General features: G+C 39.9%; 1 protein-coding gene across 2 annotated transcripts in view; it reads right to left on the bottom strand.

Moving 5' to 3' along the window:
• Positions 1–18,362, bottom strand: part of LOC110373838 (uncharacterized) — a 73,689-nt gene that overhangs the window by 51,462 nt on the left and 3,865 nt on the right. For both annotated transcript variants that reach the window (XM_064038932.1, XM_064038933.1), the window contains exons 2-4: positions 13,768–13,892; positions 10,659–10,758; positions 4,134–4,244 (exon numbers count right to left, since the gene is read on the bottom strand). In XM_064038932.1, the coding sequence (XP_063895002.1) occupies positions 4,134–4,244; positions 10,659–10,758; positions 13,768–13,892 (336 nt within the window). The remainder of the gene's footprint in view (positions 1–4,133; positions 4,245–10,658; positions 10,759–13,767; positions 13,893–18,362) is intronic.

The following is an 18,362-nucleotide window of genomic DNA, read 5'->3' on the forward strand; positions in this document are numbered from 1 at the left end:
TCCTTGCACTCCTGTTTGACTGATAAGATTTATGTTTCCCCTTTTAGTTGCTGAAATAAATGTATTGTTTTAGCTACTGAAATTTTTAAAGGAGGATTTAAACATTCAAACGATGTGAAGAGATCATCTCTATTTGTGATGTGATCAGACGCTCCTGAATCTAATAGGAATTTAATTGTCGAGTGGTCTTTTTCATAATGGTATGCGCTTGTCATGAACGCAAATCCTGAAAAAGAAGAATTCGAGGTCGTTCCCTCTTGCAGGGCAATAGTTTGGACTTGTCTTGTCCTTTCTGGGGCATTGTTTTGTATATTTGTCTGTCTTTTGAAATAGAAACAATCCTGTTTCTTGTGTCCTTTGCGTCCACAGTAATGACATTTCACAAATTTTTGTTTGTTTGTTTTCTTGAATGTTGTATTCTTCAAATAGTTTTGTTTTGTGCGATTGTATCTGTTTTATTATATTTTTCTTCAACATGGAGTATCTTTAAACTGGTATCACGACTCTCGTTTTTAATTTTACTTCGTGATCTAATAGTCTAGTTTTACAAAACCGAGAGTGATATTTTCTTCAGATAGTGTCTCAATTGCAGTGATAACGCCATCATATGTATTCGGAGAGTAAGTAATAAATGAGCTACTTTGTCCGTTTCCTCTAATTTAGCTCCAGCAGCTGATAATTCTGTCAGCAGATCGTCAAATGTTGAGAAGTGTTTGATCAAGGGTATATCGGCTTTTAATTTTAATCCCAATAATTGTTTTCTCAGCGCTAATTGAGTTGCTACACTTTTCCTTTCATAGATCGCGTCAAAATGTTTAAAACTGCTTGAGCAGTCCCATTTTCATTAATATAATTAAGATATGAGTCCGCCAAATATTCGACTATAATACTTTTGGCTGCCTTATTATTCTTTTCCCACTCAGCGGATCGCGTTCCAGGAATTTCTTCGTCAATAACACTGAGCAAGTTTAACTCTGAAAGCAGTGTACGAATTCTAAATTTCCATACACTGTACTTTTCTCCATTAAAAGGCTTAATGTTTCTTTTCACTTTTTCCATTGTCACAACTTTATTTTTATTTACAACTATGCACTTTACTGTCACTACGCACTACTGAATGTTCTCACTACTAAAAGTCCTTTTTCGCACTGGGCCCATAACCTATAGGAGGTATGGGATTAAAAGAAATAATATACTAATTTGATATTGAAATATTTATTCTATACTTTAAATGGTACTTGGAAGCAATACGTCCGTCTAACAAGATCCCGTGACGCAGTGTGTGTAGAGTTAAATAAACAGTAGATTGTTCAGATAGAACAAAGAACAATGTTATCGAAAGTTAGGGGTATTAGTTTTTGCTTTATATAATCCAACAAAGACAGTGCATGATCACATCGTGCTATAATCGAGAATCGTGACCACAAAAATCGATGACCAAACGGTTCATATCGATAAACCCACTAGGTCACTCAATCAACTGTATCAGTTTAACGCACCCTTTAATATTGACTATTACATAAGAGGTCAAAAGTATTCAAAGTTGTTTATATTTAGATAATCTTTATTATTGTTTGATACCCTCTGAAAGATAAGAGTTATGTCAATTTACAATGTAGCTTATATTGTTTTGTTCACACGATGTGTTTACGTGATAACAATGCAAGGAACTCAAGGTTTCGTTGAGGAAATTCAGGAGAAAATACTCAGTTCAATCAATCCACATTTTCTTTTTTAATTTTGAAGTATGAAACAAATAAAAATATATGGATTACTCATGTAATTTAACAATAAAATAGAAAATATAATAAATATTCTATTGTTAATCCATTTTATGGGTAACATTAATAGTAAAAGGCAATCACCCTGAGTTACTATTACGATAATTCGTTAGAGATGCTTACGACCAATTGAAATTAATGGAGAGAAGTAACCACGAATACAGCCTAGAGACATGAAAAGATGAAGAGTAGTTACAGATAACAATAAAATGAAAAAAAAGCTTGACATAAGGATAACACGCTAATGGCAGAAAAGAAAGACAATATTGAATTTAAATATGGAATAAAAACAAATAGGGCCTTACTACAAAAACTTTAAACCCTGTTTTACACTTGTCTAATAAAATTTTGGCTGCAAAATGAACCATATGTCAACGTCATAATTTGTCATTTTTTTAGACAAGGCATAAACTGACGTTAAAAAGTTTTTGTGGTAAGACGGCCAAGGTTTGATACGCCCACTTCTCATGCAACGTTCTATTGTTTTAGTTGTAACTATGATATTATTTCGATTAAACTTACCGACGTCGCCAGGGGAAATTATCGGGGGATATACTTCTCCTGCCTTTCAGGAAAGCCTGTCTGAATTGAGCCAAAGGCAAGCTCTCCCTACGCAACGACCATCGTACTGTTCTCGGAACACCAGTTTTCTGTACATTTTTTTCCATTTGCACAATCACATAACACAGAAACTCTATCAGTTCACGTCTCACCATTGATTTAAAAACATTTTGTGAGCATTTGACACGTTCAATTAGCAGAATTACACGTACAAATGCATTAAGCGATCTAAAAACGATAACAACAGGTTGGAAACTAAATGAATGCTGTGTCCTTATCTCCTCGGTTTCTATTTCATATTTACGTTTTAAGATACGGGGGAAAATGTGTAAATACGTACTGTATTTGTTTAAATTATATTATGACTGATGTGAGTTTACGTAAAGTTTTTTTAATAGTACAAAGTTTTTTATCGCTTTGTGCGAACCGCGGAATTGCGATTTATTGCCTACTTATGTAAGACTTCTGAGAGAACAAGTTGTTTTAATACTTTTAATTTGTTTCCCAAGAAACAGCACCTTTGAAGCGAGTCTCGGAAAACTAGCTGAACAATTCCTAAATATATTAAACCTTGGAAACTACCCTGAATAAATCGTGGTGTCTATAACAACGAGGAGTAAAGTTATGTGTTTGCAAACTTGTAGCCACAACTTTCAATTGAACAGCACTTGAAACTTAGAACTGGTTAATAAACTCCTAAAACTTCGCACAGACTGTTCAGGCGTCAAACAATAGATATGGAACTACGTAAATAAATCAACTTACTATCTTGACAACAACATACAAATTCGGTTGAGAAACGGGCAGAATACCGACAAACACATTAAGGCGAAGTGGTGAAAACCCTTAGCAGACAGGATTGATAGCAACAATAAACGATCATTTTCCTGAAGCACGTTTATGATGGATTAGCACTCAAGGTTGGAAGAAACCTGGCTGGCATGTTGTATGTGTGGCAAATTGATTGCACAGCCGATTAGCTACGACGGAAACAGCCACGAAAGGTATTTGCGTGTTCAGATCAAGAAATGCATTTGCAACACTTGGAACCTTACCTACTTGGAGATGTGACGTCACTGTACACTACTGTTGAACGTCCACAGTCTTCCAGTACAGTACGGTACGCAAATACCGTTTTTGATTTCTTATTTGAATGATCTAACGGTTCTAGTATGTTGCGCTAGTTATAAGAAGGTGTAGGTTGATAATTTTAAGAAGTCATGAGTCTTGCTGTGCTACATATGTCTAGATCTACCTAAATCCGAACTCCCGTAGCCTCACTTACGTACACCTACTACCAATTCAGTTTTTTTTTTGTAATAAATTAAGCTTAATTAAGTACAGTAGGTATGTGACACAATAGACCGTCGTATCACTAAAAGCGATCTTTTATACCTATACAACCTATCACGATATTATTTATAGCAAATTAATTGTTCATTGAACATGTTTCCAAAGGTCTTGCTTGGTCCTAATTTCAATTAAGTTTAGGGCTTCACTTCAATGCTTGGCTGAATTAACCGAGATGTCATGCACCAATAATGTGTTCGTTTTTCAAAATCGACGTATTCTTCATATTTCAAATCTTATAACTGGCCAGTCTCGCAGGCATAAAGGTTGAATATCTTTCCTTCCTCCGTGTTGGATACTCCTTGTGCTCTTCCTCTTTTAAAGGCCGCATACAAAGATATAAAAAGAGGACAACTGAAGACAGCGCTCAACAGCGTGCCATGATGGGAAACTCAGCTACAATCCAACAAGAGATAATGATGATGTAGCTATAGTACTTACTGTGTAAGGGCCGGTGTTGGGACACGGAGATGATGCCCCCTGCGGGGTCGCTCAGCGTCGCTGCCGTCACTGGCTTCCTCCGCACCGACGCTGCCCGACCCGCCCGCCGACCTACACACCAAGGAGGTTACACTCATGCTGTTAATAGACAAGGTGTTGGTATGATGAAGATAGATTAAAGACTTTTTGCTGATTGTTGATACTGGTTGAAACCTTTCATAGATACATTGAGTCTTGTTGTGGTATAAGTAGGTACATGGGAATTTTTTGAGGCAGATTAGTTACAAGAAATTGGTTTGAAAAAAAGGGCGTAGGTACCTGTAGGTATTTTATGTGTCAATGCTTTTTATAAAGAAGAGTCGGGATATGTGATAAAATGTTGTCACTAATTTGGTTTACCTAAATTGGTAAGACATTCGAGGCCAAACAAGCCTTTCTAAAAGTAGGTGTCAGATTTAATATAAGTAGGTACAAGTGATCTTAAACATTACAAAAGCTCGTATGCCCAAAGCTTTAGAACCAGGAAGCGTCGAAAATATAAATAAAATTGGCCGCAGATAAAATCGAACTAAAATAAAAATAAGTAATTGACAGCGATAAATATCAGATTGTTTGTTCGACATACAATAAACATTTTTATTAATTGTTCTGTAGTAATTATTTGTTAGCTTTTACGATACAATCTGAATACCAAACTTGTAATTTCAGTCTATCGGATTGTATTATTTTGGTCTTTCAAAACAATATATGACGTCACAAACCTGTGACTAATATATACGTGGTTTATCATCATCAAGGTTTTAAAGTTGGAACTAAAAAGTGGCTGTCAAGTGGAACATTCAAGCAAACATCAAACAAAGTAGCTAAAGACACAACTTGTATGGGACAAGTGGGTCGCTCTACTTGCGACGTGGGACACAAAAGACGCGATGTGAGCATCAACAAACAGACATATGACACACGCCGTGATAGGACAGAAGTCAGAACACTTACTGTGAAAACGTCAGACGCATGACACACGCTAATCCTGCGGCTTCTTGTGAAATACTGATGAAGTTCAAGCGATAGCCAGAGAGTTAACCAGGACCGATAATATAAGAGGAAAAGTTGATACTTACGCGTTTACTTTTAAAATGTAGTAAGGGAAATATGATTGTTAAATATTGAAAAAATATATTTTATATAGGTAATGTACCACTACTGATAATACTTATTTATATTCAAGCATTTTGAAATCCATTGAAATAGAGAAGGCATCTGTGAACCTTCCCATCGAAGCAGTTGTTAAAACAATTGAAAATAATAAAAAGTTTTATTAACAAAATAGCCAAATAACCACTCTAAAACTTGCCATTTAAAGCGTGCAACTAACATTAACACAACTACAGTTCAAAGTTAGTTCAGTGCAGCTAAAGGAGGAAAACCGAGCAATTTACAGCATTACTTTAAGCTCTCTACACACACACATATCCATGCACATGCATTAACTTAGTACCTTGGCATTATAAGCTCTGAAAAAGCCGCAAGCAGGCACTAAGTCTCGGTTAAACGGTAAGGGATATACTTGTCACACTCCATGCCGAATACCTAGAAATAATAAGGGCATGAATGGCGTAAGGCTGGTTGCAGACATGATTACATTCTATCTTATCCATTACAAAATCGATAAAACTAAAAATCCAAAAAAATATCGCTTGGCAGAAAAGGAAAATATGTTATTTTCTAATTGTCTTTGTGACAATAGATGCTTATACAGTTAAAGAGCATTAAATCATCAATTAACTACAATAGAACCTTTGGAAAATATAATCAATTTGAAGGCCCTTTAAAACATTTGAAAAATTCTTTCACAAGACAGTTTTTATTGTCTCCTATCAATTAGATTGCATGCAGTCCTGTAATTTTCTTTGTGCAGCGACAATATCCTTTTATCTACCTTCATAAAAAGTTCAAGACAGATGACTATCGATATTCAGGAATGTATGATAGTTGTCTATAAGGCGAGATGATGATGAATTGCCTTCGTGTTTCCAAGCCATTAAAGTAGTTTTTTATAGGAGAGAACACTATCAAAAAGTCAATTCAATCGATATTTTATATGTTTTTTTTAGAGACGTGTATAAAGTTTTACCGTCATGTGCAACCAGCCCAAAGCTTCTATTACATACTGTTATCATAAATTAACCTGCTACTGTGTTAAGTAAATAAATACTGAATTTTAATACGAATCACAATAATGCATTTACTTTGTTCAATTCGAGTGATTTTCCTCAAGTTGTTTTCAGAAATAAACAGACAGCATTTTGAGAACAATTTACTCATCACAATGCAATTGGGAACGGATATTCAAAATCAGGGTATCGTCAATATTCGTTCTGTTTCAAACTTACGAAAAATCACTATTCTAACATTATCATCAACATAGGTACTGAATACACATTATTTAACAATTAATTACACAAAATTAATTAACTATGGAAAATATATTCGATGTTACCAAAAAACAATCTCAAATGATCTTTTCAATTTAAATATAGAGCCAAGTACAAAAAAAAAACCTTTTTAAAAATTAATAACAGTTATTATTTTTTTCTTGAAATACTTACCGAAATATTCTCTTCAGCCGACTAATGACTTGGTATTTTATGTACACGTTTCTGACACGACTCTATGCTATGGGAACACTTTCATACATTCGTACATAGCTTTAATCACTTTTTTGTCGAATAAGCCCATTCCATTTTGCTAATTAAGTTGACGATAGAAGATACCTGTGGCGCGTTTAAAATTAACTGAATTTTATGTCTACGCTTTCACTAATGATGTTCTAAATTATAAGGTTTTCTATCGTTTTTTATGCCAATGATATTATATTCCATATCACAAGTAAAATCTAGATTCTATGTACTAATTTAATAATTAATTATTATTCAATAAATAATATTAAAAGAGTACCCTGTATTGTTATTAGCGGGAGAGAAAACCCATCGTTTAATTAGAGTTTAATTGTTTGTATTTGAAAAACAGACAAAATTCTAGGATACAAGTCATAGTATCATCATGTGGTAATTCAAAACGAATGGTTTAATAGAAACCATTAAAAACAATAACAACAATTAGAACTTTGCGGAAATCCTCATGGAATAGTTTACCGTAATTCTAACTAACACAGACTTACATATGTACTTCTGTGTAGGTATAGTACATAACATCAGTATCATCTGCCTACCCTTTTCCCAACTATGTTGGATTCGGTTTTCAGTCTAACCGGGTGCAGCTGAGTACCAGTGTTTTACAAGGAGCGACTGCCTATCTGAACTCCTCGACCTAGTACTCAACCTAGCACGGCAACCCAATACCAATACCTAGGTAAGACTGTCAGTCAGACTTACTGGCTTCTGAATACCCGTAACGACAGCCAAAGATGCTCAAATGACAACCGAGAGTTACAGTTTATCGTGCTATCCGAAATACGGACTATACGATATACATACGAGTATTTCATGGGCCATGAAAATCGACCTATTTTGCGAATTAGATAACGAAAGATAGCCGTTTATAAATGTACTGGAGTCAGCGATGACTTACAACTTCATTGGATTACATACAATGACACGATGTATTCAATTTAACACTATTTTTGTTCGCTATTCATGGGTTCAGCTTTATATAGAACCATAGTGGTTGAAGGTAATGGAAAACTTGTCATTTTCTTTCGAGAGTGGTCATTATAACTGGTGCCTTCTTTGTAGGAAAAGGCGATAATTTATCTGAAATGGTCTATAGATTTATAGGTTGCAAACGGCTTTTTTTCTTGCAGATTTTTGGTTATAAAATTAAATTAAAGGTAGGCCCTTTAATTTTAGCACAGGAATTTACAATAGACTTTACCTAAAACTACAAAACTATGTGTTGATTTAGAGGAGCTGAATTTCATGGCTTATTTTTCATAAGAAATAACTACAATTAAGTATTAATATGCCTGTATATACTTTATTTAAATACTTAAGGGTTTTTTGCACCCAAAAAAAATATAGGTACCTATACTATGCGGAAGAATATTTGTGGTGCTTTAATGACTGCAAAGTCATTAGATTCCCACATTTATTTAATGAACCCGTAAGTATGATGATGGTGAACCCTTAAGTCATTACTTCCAATACAAATCTAAATAATGTTGATTATTTCGCTTGACAATTAGTTACGGTAACATTATTATGCAAAGAATAGCCGGCATACTTTGACTTGCAGGTATTTCTGTCGCTATGAGGAAATTACAAACAAATAATGTTATGTCGCATTTCTTGAATAAGGTATTTATCTATTTACAATTTACTGTGGTATTTTTTATTGTTGGAATAAATAACAATGGCTTTAGCATGGTGCATACCATCTTTAATAGGTATTAATTGCATTACACTTAATTTCAGAGAAAAAGAAAATAATACCTAGGTACTGGAAAATCCCCTTTATTTTGTTCCCCTTTCAGTTTTGAGCCAAATACTTAAATGTTCTACAAAATATTGTAGAGAAGCTTTAACAACGATTCCTATTACGAATTTATAATTTTGTAAATCGAAATAAATGTTCCCAAGACTAACCGTCCACGCCTTAAAATACGTAAAACACTAAATATAATAAACGCTTAAAACCAATTAATTAACACACTTTAATCCAGACGCATCCAATTATAGAGGATTTTGAAAGAATTTTACAATTTACAAAGTCACCACACGGAGTCACTGTAACACACGATTTTTATTTGATAAACTACAGTTTTCTGTGATAACACGCCGAGTATATCACTGATATTATGTTAATATTACGTATTTTGTACAGACTACACAAAACAGGCAGTGCAAACTGTCCGTCCACTCCATACCGCGGGCTGTCATCTGGGGTTTCCCCTAATTCAAGCAAACACAACCCCTATTTATATAACTACAGGGTTGAACTTTCCGTGACTCTCCACCGGTCCTAGGGAAACATGCGCAGTGGTGCATTGCGCACAATATTGATTGCAATCATATGTATGATAGAAAATATGGCGGAAAATTTGATTTCGTTTTGGTTTTTATTGTCTCTTTACACGGATTCTAATTGGTGTTGTAAGCGTTTTGTCGAGGTCCAGTAAATGGCTAATAGTAATGGTTCAATTGAGAATGTATACCTATAGGCAATAATAGACATTGGTTGTATTGTACCTAACTTAATTTGGTAAACTAAAGTAATATAATAAACAAGTCCATTATTGTAGCCGTAAAAACTTTTGGATACTCTACTGTTAGATAAGGGAAGTAAATCAGGCATTTTTTTCAAACTTCGCTTCAAAATCCATAGAATGATTCCATAAACTATTTCTTCAATCTATCAACAAGAACTGATGAAATCCATAAGGCAAATTGCATAGAAAACACCATTGTTTCCATACCATAAATAGATATAATCGATAAAGTGAATCGATGCTAATTAATCGCTACTATAGAACATTATGCGTAGTAACAACTTCGGAACACGAACATGGTAGAAAAATGGAAAAAAACTCGATCCCCACATTCTTGGTGAGGTCAAGGCAGCCACTTACATAAATGTTATTAGAAGTTATTTTTATAAAGTAAGAACTAATTTGTAAGAATGTTAAGTGTTTGCTGCAAAAGGCTCTTGAGTATGTTAGAGGAAACAAGTATATCTTTTAGCAATCATTGCAGTTTTGTTGAAGAAACTTAGCTGGCGCCTCGAGTGAAATGTGATCAGTAAAAACGCAGTGTAAGATGAACAAACCAAGTGTCATAAATAAGCTAACGCCTCCTAGTTTGGAAGTCGCAAGAGGCATTTTCTGCTGACCATAAATAAAGTCTTTAGTTCCCCTCTAAGGACATCGCTTATTAGGAGCTTTTAACATAAGTTTTATAAAGGCTATCTCCGAAACCTAGATTAGGGTTGGCTATTGAATTGCTTTTAAAATAATGTGTCTAAATGAAGTTGAAATAATCAAAGTGTCCAAGTTACCCTTTAACCCTCGAACATATTGGGAGGTGTTATGCAAATATTGACCTTCAAAATATCAGTTTGTATTAGTGAATTCGATCGCATTGTCCCTTGAACTGATTGGACTCTGCGTCATCAACGTGGGAGGTCGCTTCTGAAGTGTTTACAAACAGTGGGCGTTATTCAATACCATTTGTAAAAACAATACCTTTATAAACGTGATCGCATATTTTTGATTTTTTGACAGGTAGATTAGAAGGTCAGTGGCGATAGTAAAAAATTGTGTCATGCCCAAAAGCTTTTTTATTCGTAAAGCCATTTTCCAAACGAATATCTGCGTACCTACCTTATGTGATGTCCAAAATGCAAATAAAACTGCGATTTTAGAACACATAAAAATTCCAGACCTCCTGTCGAATGGGTCTTTGTACCTTCATAGATTGATGGAGCATTAATCGCACGCGTAAGCTGATAAAACTAAAAAAAGACACTTCAAAATCCACTTAAATAACAGTTAAAATTAAAAACTAGACTCACGTGATAAAAAGCGTGGGAACGCCATTTGACTCCTTGCCAAACGTCTGCAGGGACCGTCTGGGAGAAACCGCTTGGATGTCCAGGTACGCCACTTCTGGACCTGAACATATGTGGGAGTGTGATTAATGAGGCTACAAGCAGTTTAGACATTAATGGCTGAATAAAAATTCTGTTCGTGTAGGAGAAAATGTGATTTAAGTGGAGTGTTAACATGATAATAGCTGGTAGTTGCCATTGGTAAATGTAGATTGAGATTATTCACTAGGGTGTTACCAAAATAATAGGGGTTAAAGTATGAAATTGCCGATTTGTACTGAAAACCTAAATTGTATTTTTTTTAAATTTTTAACAAACTTATTTAATCAAAATAGTTGCCATTATTATCTATACATTGCGGTCATCTAATAAGAAGGTCATTTATGCCTTTACGATAGAACTCTGAGGATCTAGACTGCACAAACAGTGTGAAAGAATTTTGTTCTGCCTCCTGGGAAGAAACTTCTTGTGACGTAGATAATTGACCAAATCACAAAAAAAATGGTCGTCCGTTAGAGCAAGGTCTGGCGAATATGGAGGAAGACGAATAGTTTCCAACTGCAGTTCCTGAAGAGTTAAAACGGTTTATTTTGCTGTATGAGGCCTCGCGTTGTCATGGAGCAATAGCGGTGAAGGTCGATTCATGAGTCGTGGCTGTTTTACTGCTAATTTTTTCAACATTATTCGGTGTTCGGCTGGGTATCTGGGTAGTTTGACTAGGATCGGCGTTCACCGTCTCTCTTAATTTCTCGTTAATCACCTGTCAGGCGGTCTTTCTCATGGCTCGTTCTTCAAGTCGAAGTTTCCACCACGAAAGCGTTTAATCCAAAATCGCACGGCGCGTTCTTTAGCAGACACCTCTTCAAATGCAGCATTGATATTGCGGGCTGTTTCTGCCGTTCAATCCCGCGTCGGAACTCATATTCAAAAATTACTCAAATTTTCGCAGTATCCATCTTTCTTGTTTAAGTTGAATAACAAAAACAATTGAACATCGATAATCAAATGTTTCACATTTTTTAAAAGAAGAACATCACAGAAACCACGTGAAAAAAGTTCCATTCGAAAACCTCAAACCATGAAGACTCTATGGCAATTCAAAAACCTACTAGAATAAAACGGCAATTTCATACTTTAACCCCTAATATTACAATAACGTGAGTAATACATGAAGTAATACGAACAATAGCTGAAATAAAGAATCAATATCTAACGATTTATACCTTAAAGTTAGACGGATAAATTAAACTACTTACTTAGGTACAAAACGAGAGCTTTTAAATCTAATCGAGATGGCGTAAGCTCTTTAATAAATATGAGCTAAGCTTAGATGATAATTTGTTATACCTACTGAGTAAGAAAGACAGGGGACAATTTCAACTCGACGCAGTAGGCTAATAATAAAGTATGTCCCTAAACTTAGCGTGCAGACGAAAACACATGACGACCCGGATGCGAAAACCCGCGAGCGAAGTGTAAACAAACAAGTCTGGACTAAACAGATATTTTAAATTATTTATAGATACAATAAATAATTATTAAAAGCCATTAGATTCTTGGTACTATGATTAATACAAAAAATAACGACTACGTAAACACATTCGCAATAATATTGCTTTTAACTTGGCCTTCTGAGTTTTATCGCGATTTTATTTTAAAATAAGTTGCCATGCGATAAATTCTTGCCTCTAGTCACGAGATTTTAACAAGCATTGCGTGATTTTTGCATCAATCAACTTACTTAACTTTCTTTTTTATTTTAAAGTTTCATGATTTTAATGCCTCGTTGTTACCCATCAAAAGTTAAATAACCACAAAACGATGCTTCTTCATTCAATTTTATATCATCAACCCACGTCACTTTTCGTTGAAATCTGTCATAATTAAAGTAACAGTGATTTATTAGACAATTGAGTAAATACAAACAAGCTACCTTTCACAAACCCTTTTATACTTAACGAAATGAAACCACTCAGTGGGTATTAAATTTTCACTAAGAGTTTTCCGGGTTCATATTACAGGGATATCATAAAAACGCTTTCTTTTTGCGCGAGCTTTTCTATGAGTAGAATAATTTATGAGGCTATTTATTTGAAATATTTATTTATACCTAATACTACGTTAGATAGCCCATTTATCGAGGAAGACCATAGGCTATATACCATCACACTAAGACTAATAGGAGCAGAGAAGTAACAAATATAATACAAATAAATACATACGTCAAAAGTATTTAATTTACAACAAAATTGTCTTTTACATCGTTCAATTTAAATGTATATCTTAGGACCTGTCCTAAACAGCTTTAATCCTGAGTTAAAGCTGTTTTAAAATACACACCAAAATAATAATCGAGTACTGCGCGCACGATGTGCACAGCCTAGGACTACTGAACCGATTTGGAAAATTCTCTCACTGTTCGGAAGCTACACTATCCCCGTGTAACATCGGCTTTATTTTACCCGGGTACGGGGAAGTCGTTCCCTCGGGACGCGAGTAAAACCGGTTAAAACGGGTAAAAGAGAAGATTACGTAGGTAGGTACCTACAGTACAGGGGCTATAGCAATAATAATGTGGGATCTAGTGGCAAAAAAAAAGTCGTGGTGGCCTAGTGGGCAAAGAACCAACCTCTCGAGTATGAGGGCGCGGGTTCGAATCCAGGTCAGGCAAGTACCAATGCAACTTTTCTAAGTTTGTATGTACTTTCTAAGTATATCTTAGACACCAGTGGCTGATAAAAAGGTGAAGGAAAACATCTTGAGGAAACCTGGACTATATAGTCTGAAATCACCAACCCGCATTGAGCAAGCGTGGTGATTAATGCTCAATCATTCTCCGTGTGAGAGGAGGCCTGTGCCCAGCAGTGGGACGATAAATAGGCTGTAACTAGTGGCAAAAAAAAATACACTGCAAAGAAAGTTCAACACTGTTTTTTTTTTTCAATCTTCATTTACTACCTTTCACTCTTCATCGCTCATACATTCCTTCCTGCTCATTCATACGTTCCCTTCTACTCAGAATTCACTCCACAATAACATGTGCCTATTCTAGAAGCGTTTTTTAACATCTTACCACTGTCGACGATGCCACATAGTCCTGTGTCTGACACTGAGCGCCCTCTCAACCTTAGATCAGGACGGGTTCTCTTGAAGTAGGTCCAGTGCCTCGCCACTGATGAACGAAGAATGCGATTGAACCTGTGAGGAGTAAAATTATATCAACAGGTTGATTTCATCGTCTATCGGTTTCTGATATTACAATATGGATCGATTTGAGTGATGTATTCTGTATTTAATAACTTCCCTATCCCATTAGTCATATGTGATAAGTTGTACCTATTTGTATTTTGTCTGCATTGTGGGCAGTGAAGTGGTTAGTGAAGTGGTTGTGGGAGTGTTCTGTTAAAATAATCATAATGAGAATATTTCGTTTTAACAGTGTGGCCCCGTGTCTATGAATTGCAGCGTTCACACCCATGACGTCATACGTACAATCGTTAACACATTTTACTACACACTTGCGTGAAGTGTGTACTTTACAACCCATTCCATAACTAGGCTACCGGCTAGATAAACCATTTGGCCGAGTTACAGCAGGATCTATGAGATAACCAGTCGAGGCTGAAGGCTGTTCTTTCTATACATTTTATGACTTACCTGATACTGACTTTATTGAAGTTAATAAAATCAGGTAAGTACCTTTTTTTTTTTTTGTTTCGGCTGAGGAAAATGCCTGACGCATACACACACCGCCCGGGGAGACGGTGAGGTTATGTGGGGCTTGCACCCACTAAAAACCTCAGCGTTTGTGCCGTCTTCTGCCTTTTAGAGAGGGGCCACGAGGACCAGAGACGACTTTCGTGACCTCTCGGCAGTGGCTGGTCGCCTCCATCTACTGGCGATCCTTCTCAGCAGCAGCTCGTGCAATGCAGGTAGCAGGAGTTCCCCGGACTGCTACCCACTGGCTGCTGCTAGGGCGGCATCTGGCCGGCGTAACGCGTCCGACGCCTGCCCACCCTCCGGCGACGAATTGGGTCCGCATGAGCGTCTGCCTCACGGACCCGCTCCGCCGCCTCCTTCTGCGATATTATTTGTTCGCAGAAGGTATCTATGGCTTTCCAGCCCGCCTCGCTGCCGATCATCACCCTCACCAAATTCGGCAGCGAGAAGTTTGCCGCCAACGCATTGCGCTGCTCGTCCCAGGCGGGACACAGCTCAATGGTGTGCTGCGCTGTATCCGGGCTACTACCGCACTGGTGGCACACGGGGGTAGGTTCCCGTCTAGCCACCTTATGCAGATAGTACCCGAAGCACCCATGGTTGGTCAAAATTTGGGTGGTACGGAAGGACAGCACGCCGTACCTTCTTCCCACCCACTCTTCGAGAATTGGCCCTATTGCCGCCGCAGTCCAATGACCAGCAGTAGGCGCCGCCAGTCTCTCCTTCCACTCGGACAGGACATCCTCCTGCGCCTGCTCGCGCCATCTTCTCACAAGCTCGGGCGGAGGACAGTCGCCGCTCGAGCGAGCATTAGCTCTCCGGAAATAAATCTCCGCGAGCACTTGTGCCTCTAGATCCCACGGGGGGGTTCCAGCCAGGGCGCATGCGGCCTCCGCAGAAACGGTCTTATATCCGCGGATGACTCTGTTCGCCATGATCCTCTGTGGCTTACGCAGTAAAGCCCTATTTGAGGGACTCCTCAAAGAATCAGCCCACACCGGTGCTCCATAGAGCGCCATCGACCTAACCACCCCCGTGTAAAGCCGCCGACATATCGCGCTTGGTCCGCCCGAGTTCGGCAACAATCGACCAAGGGAGGACGCAGCATTGATTAACTTTGGCTGAAGCTGTAAAAAGTGCTCGCGAAAGTTCCACAATCGGTCTATTACCAGGCCCAAGTATTTCATTTTGGTTTGAACTCTTACCCTTGTAGTCCCAAGGGCAAGGTGGGCCCCGGCAGGTGGACGACGCCGGGGTCCATGAAATACTAGGGCCTCCGTCTTCTCCAGAGCAACGCGCAGTCCGAGCGCTTCAATACGGCTGACGACCAGGGACACGCACTGGATTGCCGATTGAGCTGCTTCGTCAAAAGTCTCACCCCGAGCGGTAACGAGGGTGTCATCTGCATAGCAAATTGCACCCTGCCCGGCGGTAAAGCCGCCACGCAGGGCCCAATCGTATCCGATGTTCCACAGGAGTGGTCCCAGGACTGACCCCTGCGGAACACCGCACGTAACAGAGCACCGTACCATGCGCCCGTCGCGTCCCTGGTAGCAGACGCTCCGTCCTCTCAGGTAGTCTGCCACTAGCTGCCTCAGGTATGTAGGCACTCCGTGGAATTGGAGCGCTTCACCTATGCAGCTAAATGGCAGACTGTTAAATGCATTGGCGATGTCTAGTGACACCGCCAACAGCACGTTCCCTCCGGCGACCGCTTCCCTCGCCTCTGCTTTCAAGCGCAATATGGCATCCACAGTCGATCGTTCGGCTCGAAAGCCATACTGGGCATCCGACAGGTTGGGGCCGGTCGTATTAAGGTGTCGAGTTATGCGGCTGGCCAGAATCCCCTCCAGCATCTTACCCGCTTCGTCTAACAGGACAATGGGTCTGTAAGCCGAAGGTGAATCTGGCGGCCGACCCGGCTTTTGCAGAAGCACTAAGCGTCCTTCCTTCCAAGGCTCAGGGAACTGTCTCGACGTTAAACACGCGTCGAACAGTTCCTTCAGCTGATCATTCATCGCATCGCTCAGTGCCATGGCTAGTACCTTGGAGGGTACGCCATCCGGGCCGGGAGCTTTATTCTTGGAGCGCGCCTTCAAAATCACAGTATTCATCTCCGCCTCAGTGATTGGCAGGATCTCCTGTTCATCGTGCTGTTCCTCCTCAGGCGGAGCCATAACTGGAGGTACATGTTCTGCCCGATTGGGAAATAGGGCTTCCACTACTTGGCTAAGGAACTGAGGTTCGAGGGCCTCCGTAAGTGGGGGGCCCTGAGCACGAAGTTTGTTCCTTGCTGAGAGATACGGGCGTCCCCAGGGATCGCGGTTAAGGCCATCCAGCATCTCGCTTCTGCTTTGGTCTTTCGCCCGAATTATCGCCACCCGCAGAGTTTCTCGTGCAACCTGATACGTCTCATAAAGCTCAGCCTCTAAGATGTTAAGGCTGTCGCTACGCTGGCGTCGCCTGCGGACGCTAGAGTAGCACCTCCGCGCATGAATACAGGCCTGCCGGAGGCCCGCCATTTCCTGAGACCACCAGTAGACCTCCTTCTTAGAAGGTCGCCGGCGCACACGAGGCATGGCCGCATCACAGATCGTCGTCATGGCGCTCCGGAAACGATGGGCCCCGACGTTGACGTCGGCCGCTTCTGAGCGTATTGGTGGCAATAGCCACGCCTGAACAATGGCGGCCTCTTCCAGTAATTCCCTATCAAGCTGCTTTTGTGCCCATCGTGGAAACTTTTGGGCATTCGAATGTCGAGCAGCAGCGTCATTGTATGAAGACACAGATACATCCAGACGAATGTATCTGTGGTCGGATAAGGTTTCAGTATCCTGCACAACCCGCCAATCTAGTACGCGCGCGGACAGAGCCGGCGTAGCGAAAGTGAGATCCACTATTGAACCCCCGTTCCACCGCACGCACGTGTTAACTGACCCCCTATTCAAAGAACGAGTCCAGTTACCGCCGCCCATTCTTCGACAACACGTCCTCGTATGTCAGGTCGGGAGGAGCCCCATGCAGTAGACTTCGCATTGAAGTCCCCCATGATCAAGACCTGGCTTGGTGCCATCCGAAGAACAGAGGCCCCAAGTCTGTCAAGGAAGTCTTCAAACTCGGGAAGGGTCCTATTCGGAGAAAAGTATACGCCGAAGATGATGACCTCACCCCACTTAGCTGCAACGTATCCCGAGCCCCTTTCCTTGAGTGTAGGAGGAGTGCAGTTGGGATCCGCTGAGCCGATTATAGCTACAGACGAGTCCACGTCACCCACCCAGTTAGGGCGAGAAGAGACAAAATATGGTTCTGCAGCTACGGCCACGCCTATCGACCACTCTGCCATGGTTTGCAGAAACAAGTCCTGTGCACCGGCACAGTGATTTAGGTTCGCCTGGAGTATTTTGTGATTACGGACTTGGTCCATTAGAGTCCTCGATAATCATTTCTATCTCCTGTTGCCTTTGGTCTGGCAATACTTCGCTATGGGGGGTGGCCTGGATGTTGGCGGCCGTCTTCCCCCTCTTTGGCTTGGCTGGGGCCTTACAGCCCTTTCCTCCTACTGCGTGATTTGCGGGCAGCTTTGCTGCCTCGCAACCCAGGCAATGGGGATCGTCAGTGCAGGTATTTGCCTTATGACCTGGTTTTCCACAACGGAAACAAAGTCCAGCGTAGTCCACGGTAGAAGTGCATAGAGGAAAGGTATGTCCTAACCCCATGCACTTATAGCACCATATAGGTCTTGTCTCCAGAACCTGAACCTTTGCGGAGCTCCAGCCAACGAGAAGTCGATTGGCTTCGCCTAACATCTTGGCAGAGGCTACGGGGCACCGAATTCTGGCAGAACCGGCTCCTCCAGGACCAGCACGAATTGCGCTGACGCGCACCGCCTCCTGGGAGCAGCCCGTCCTGCGCGCAACCGCCTCACATATGTCATCTTCGGTGACAGAA

This window comes from Helicoverpa armigera, chromosome 17, assembly GCF_030705265.1.
Source record: "Helicoverpa armigera isolate CAAS_96S chromosome 17, ASM3070526v1, whole genome shotgun sequence".
Classification (NCBI taxonomy): Eukaryota; Metazoa; Arthropoda; class Insecta; order Lepidoptera; family Noctuidae; genus Helicoverpa; species Helicoverpa armigera.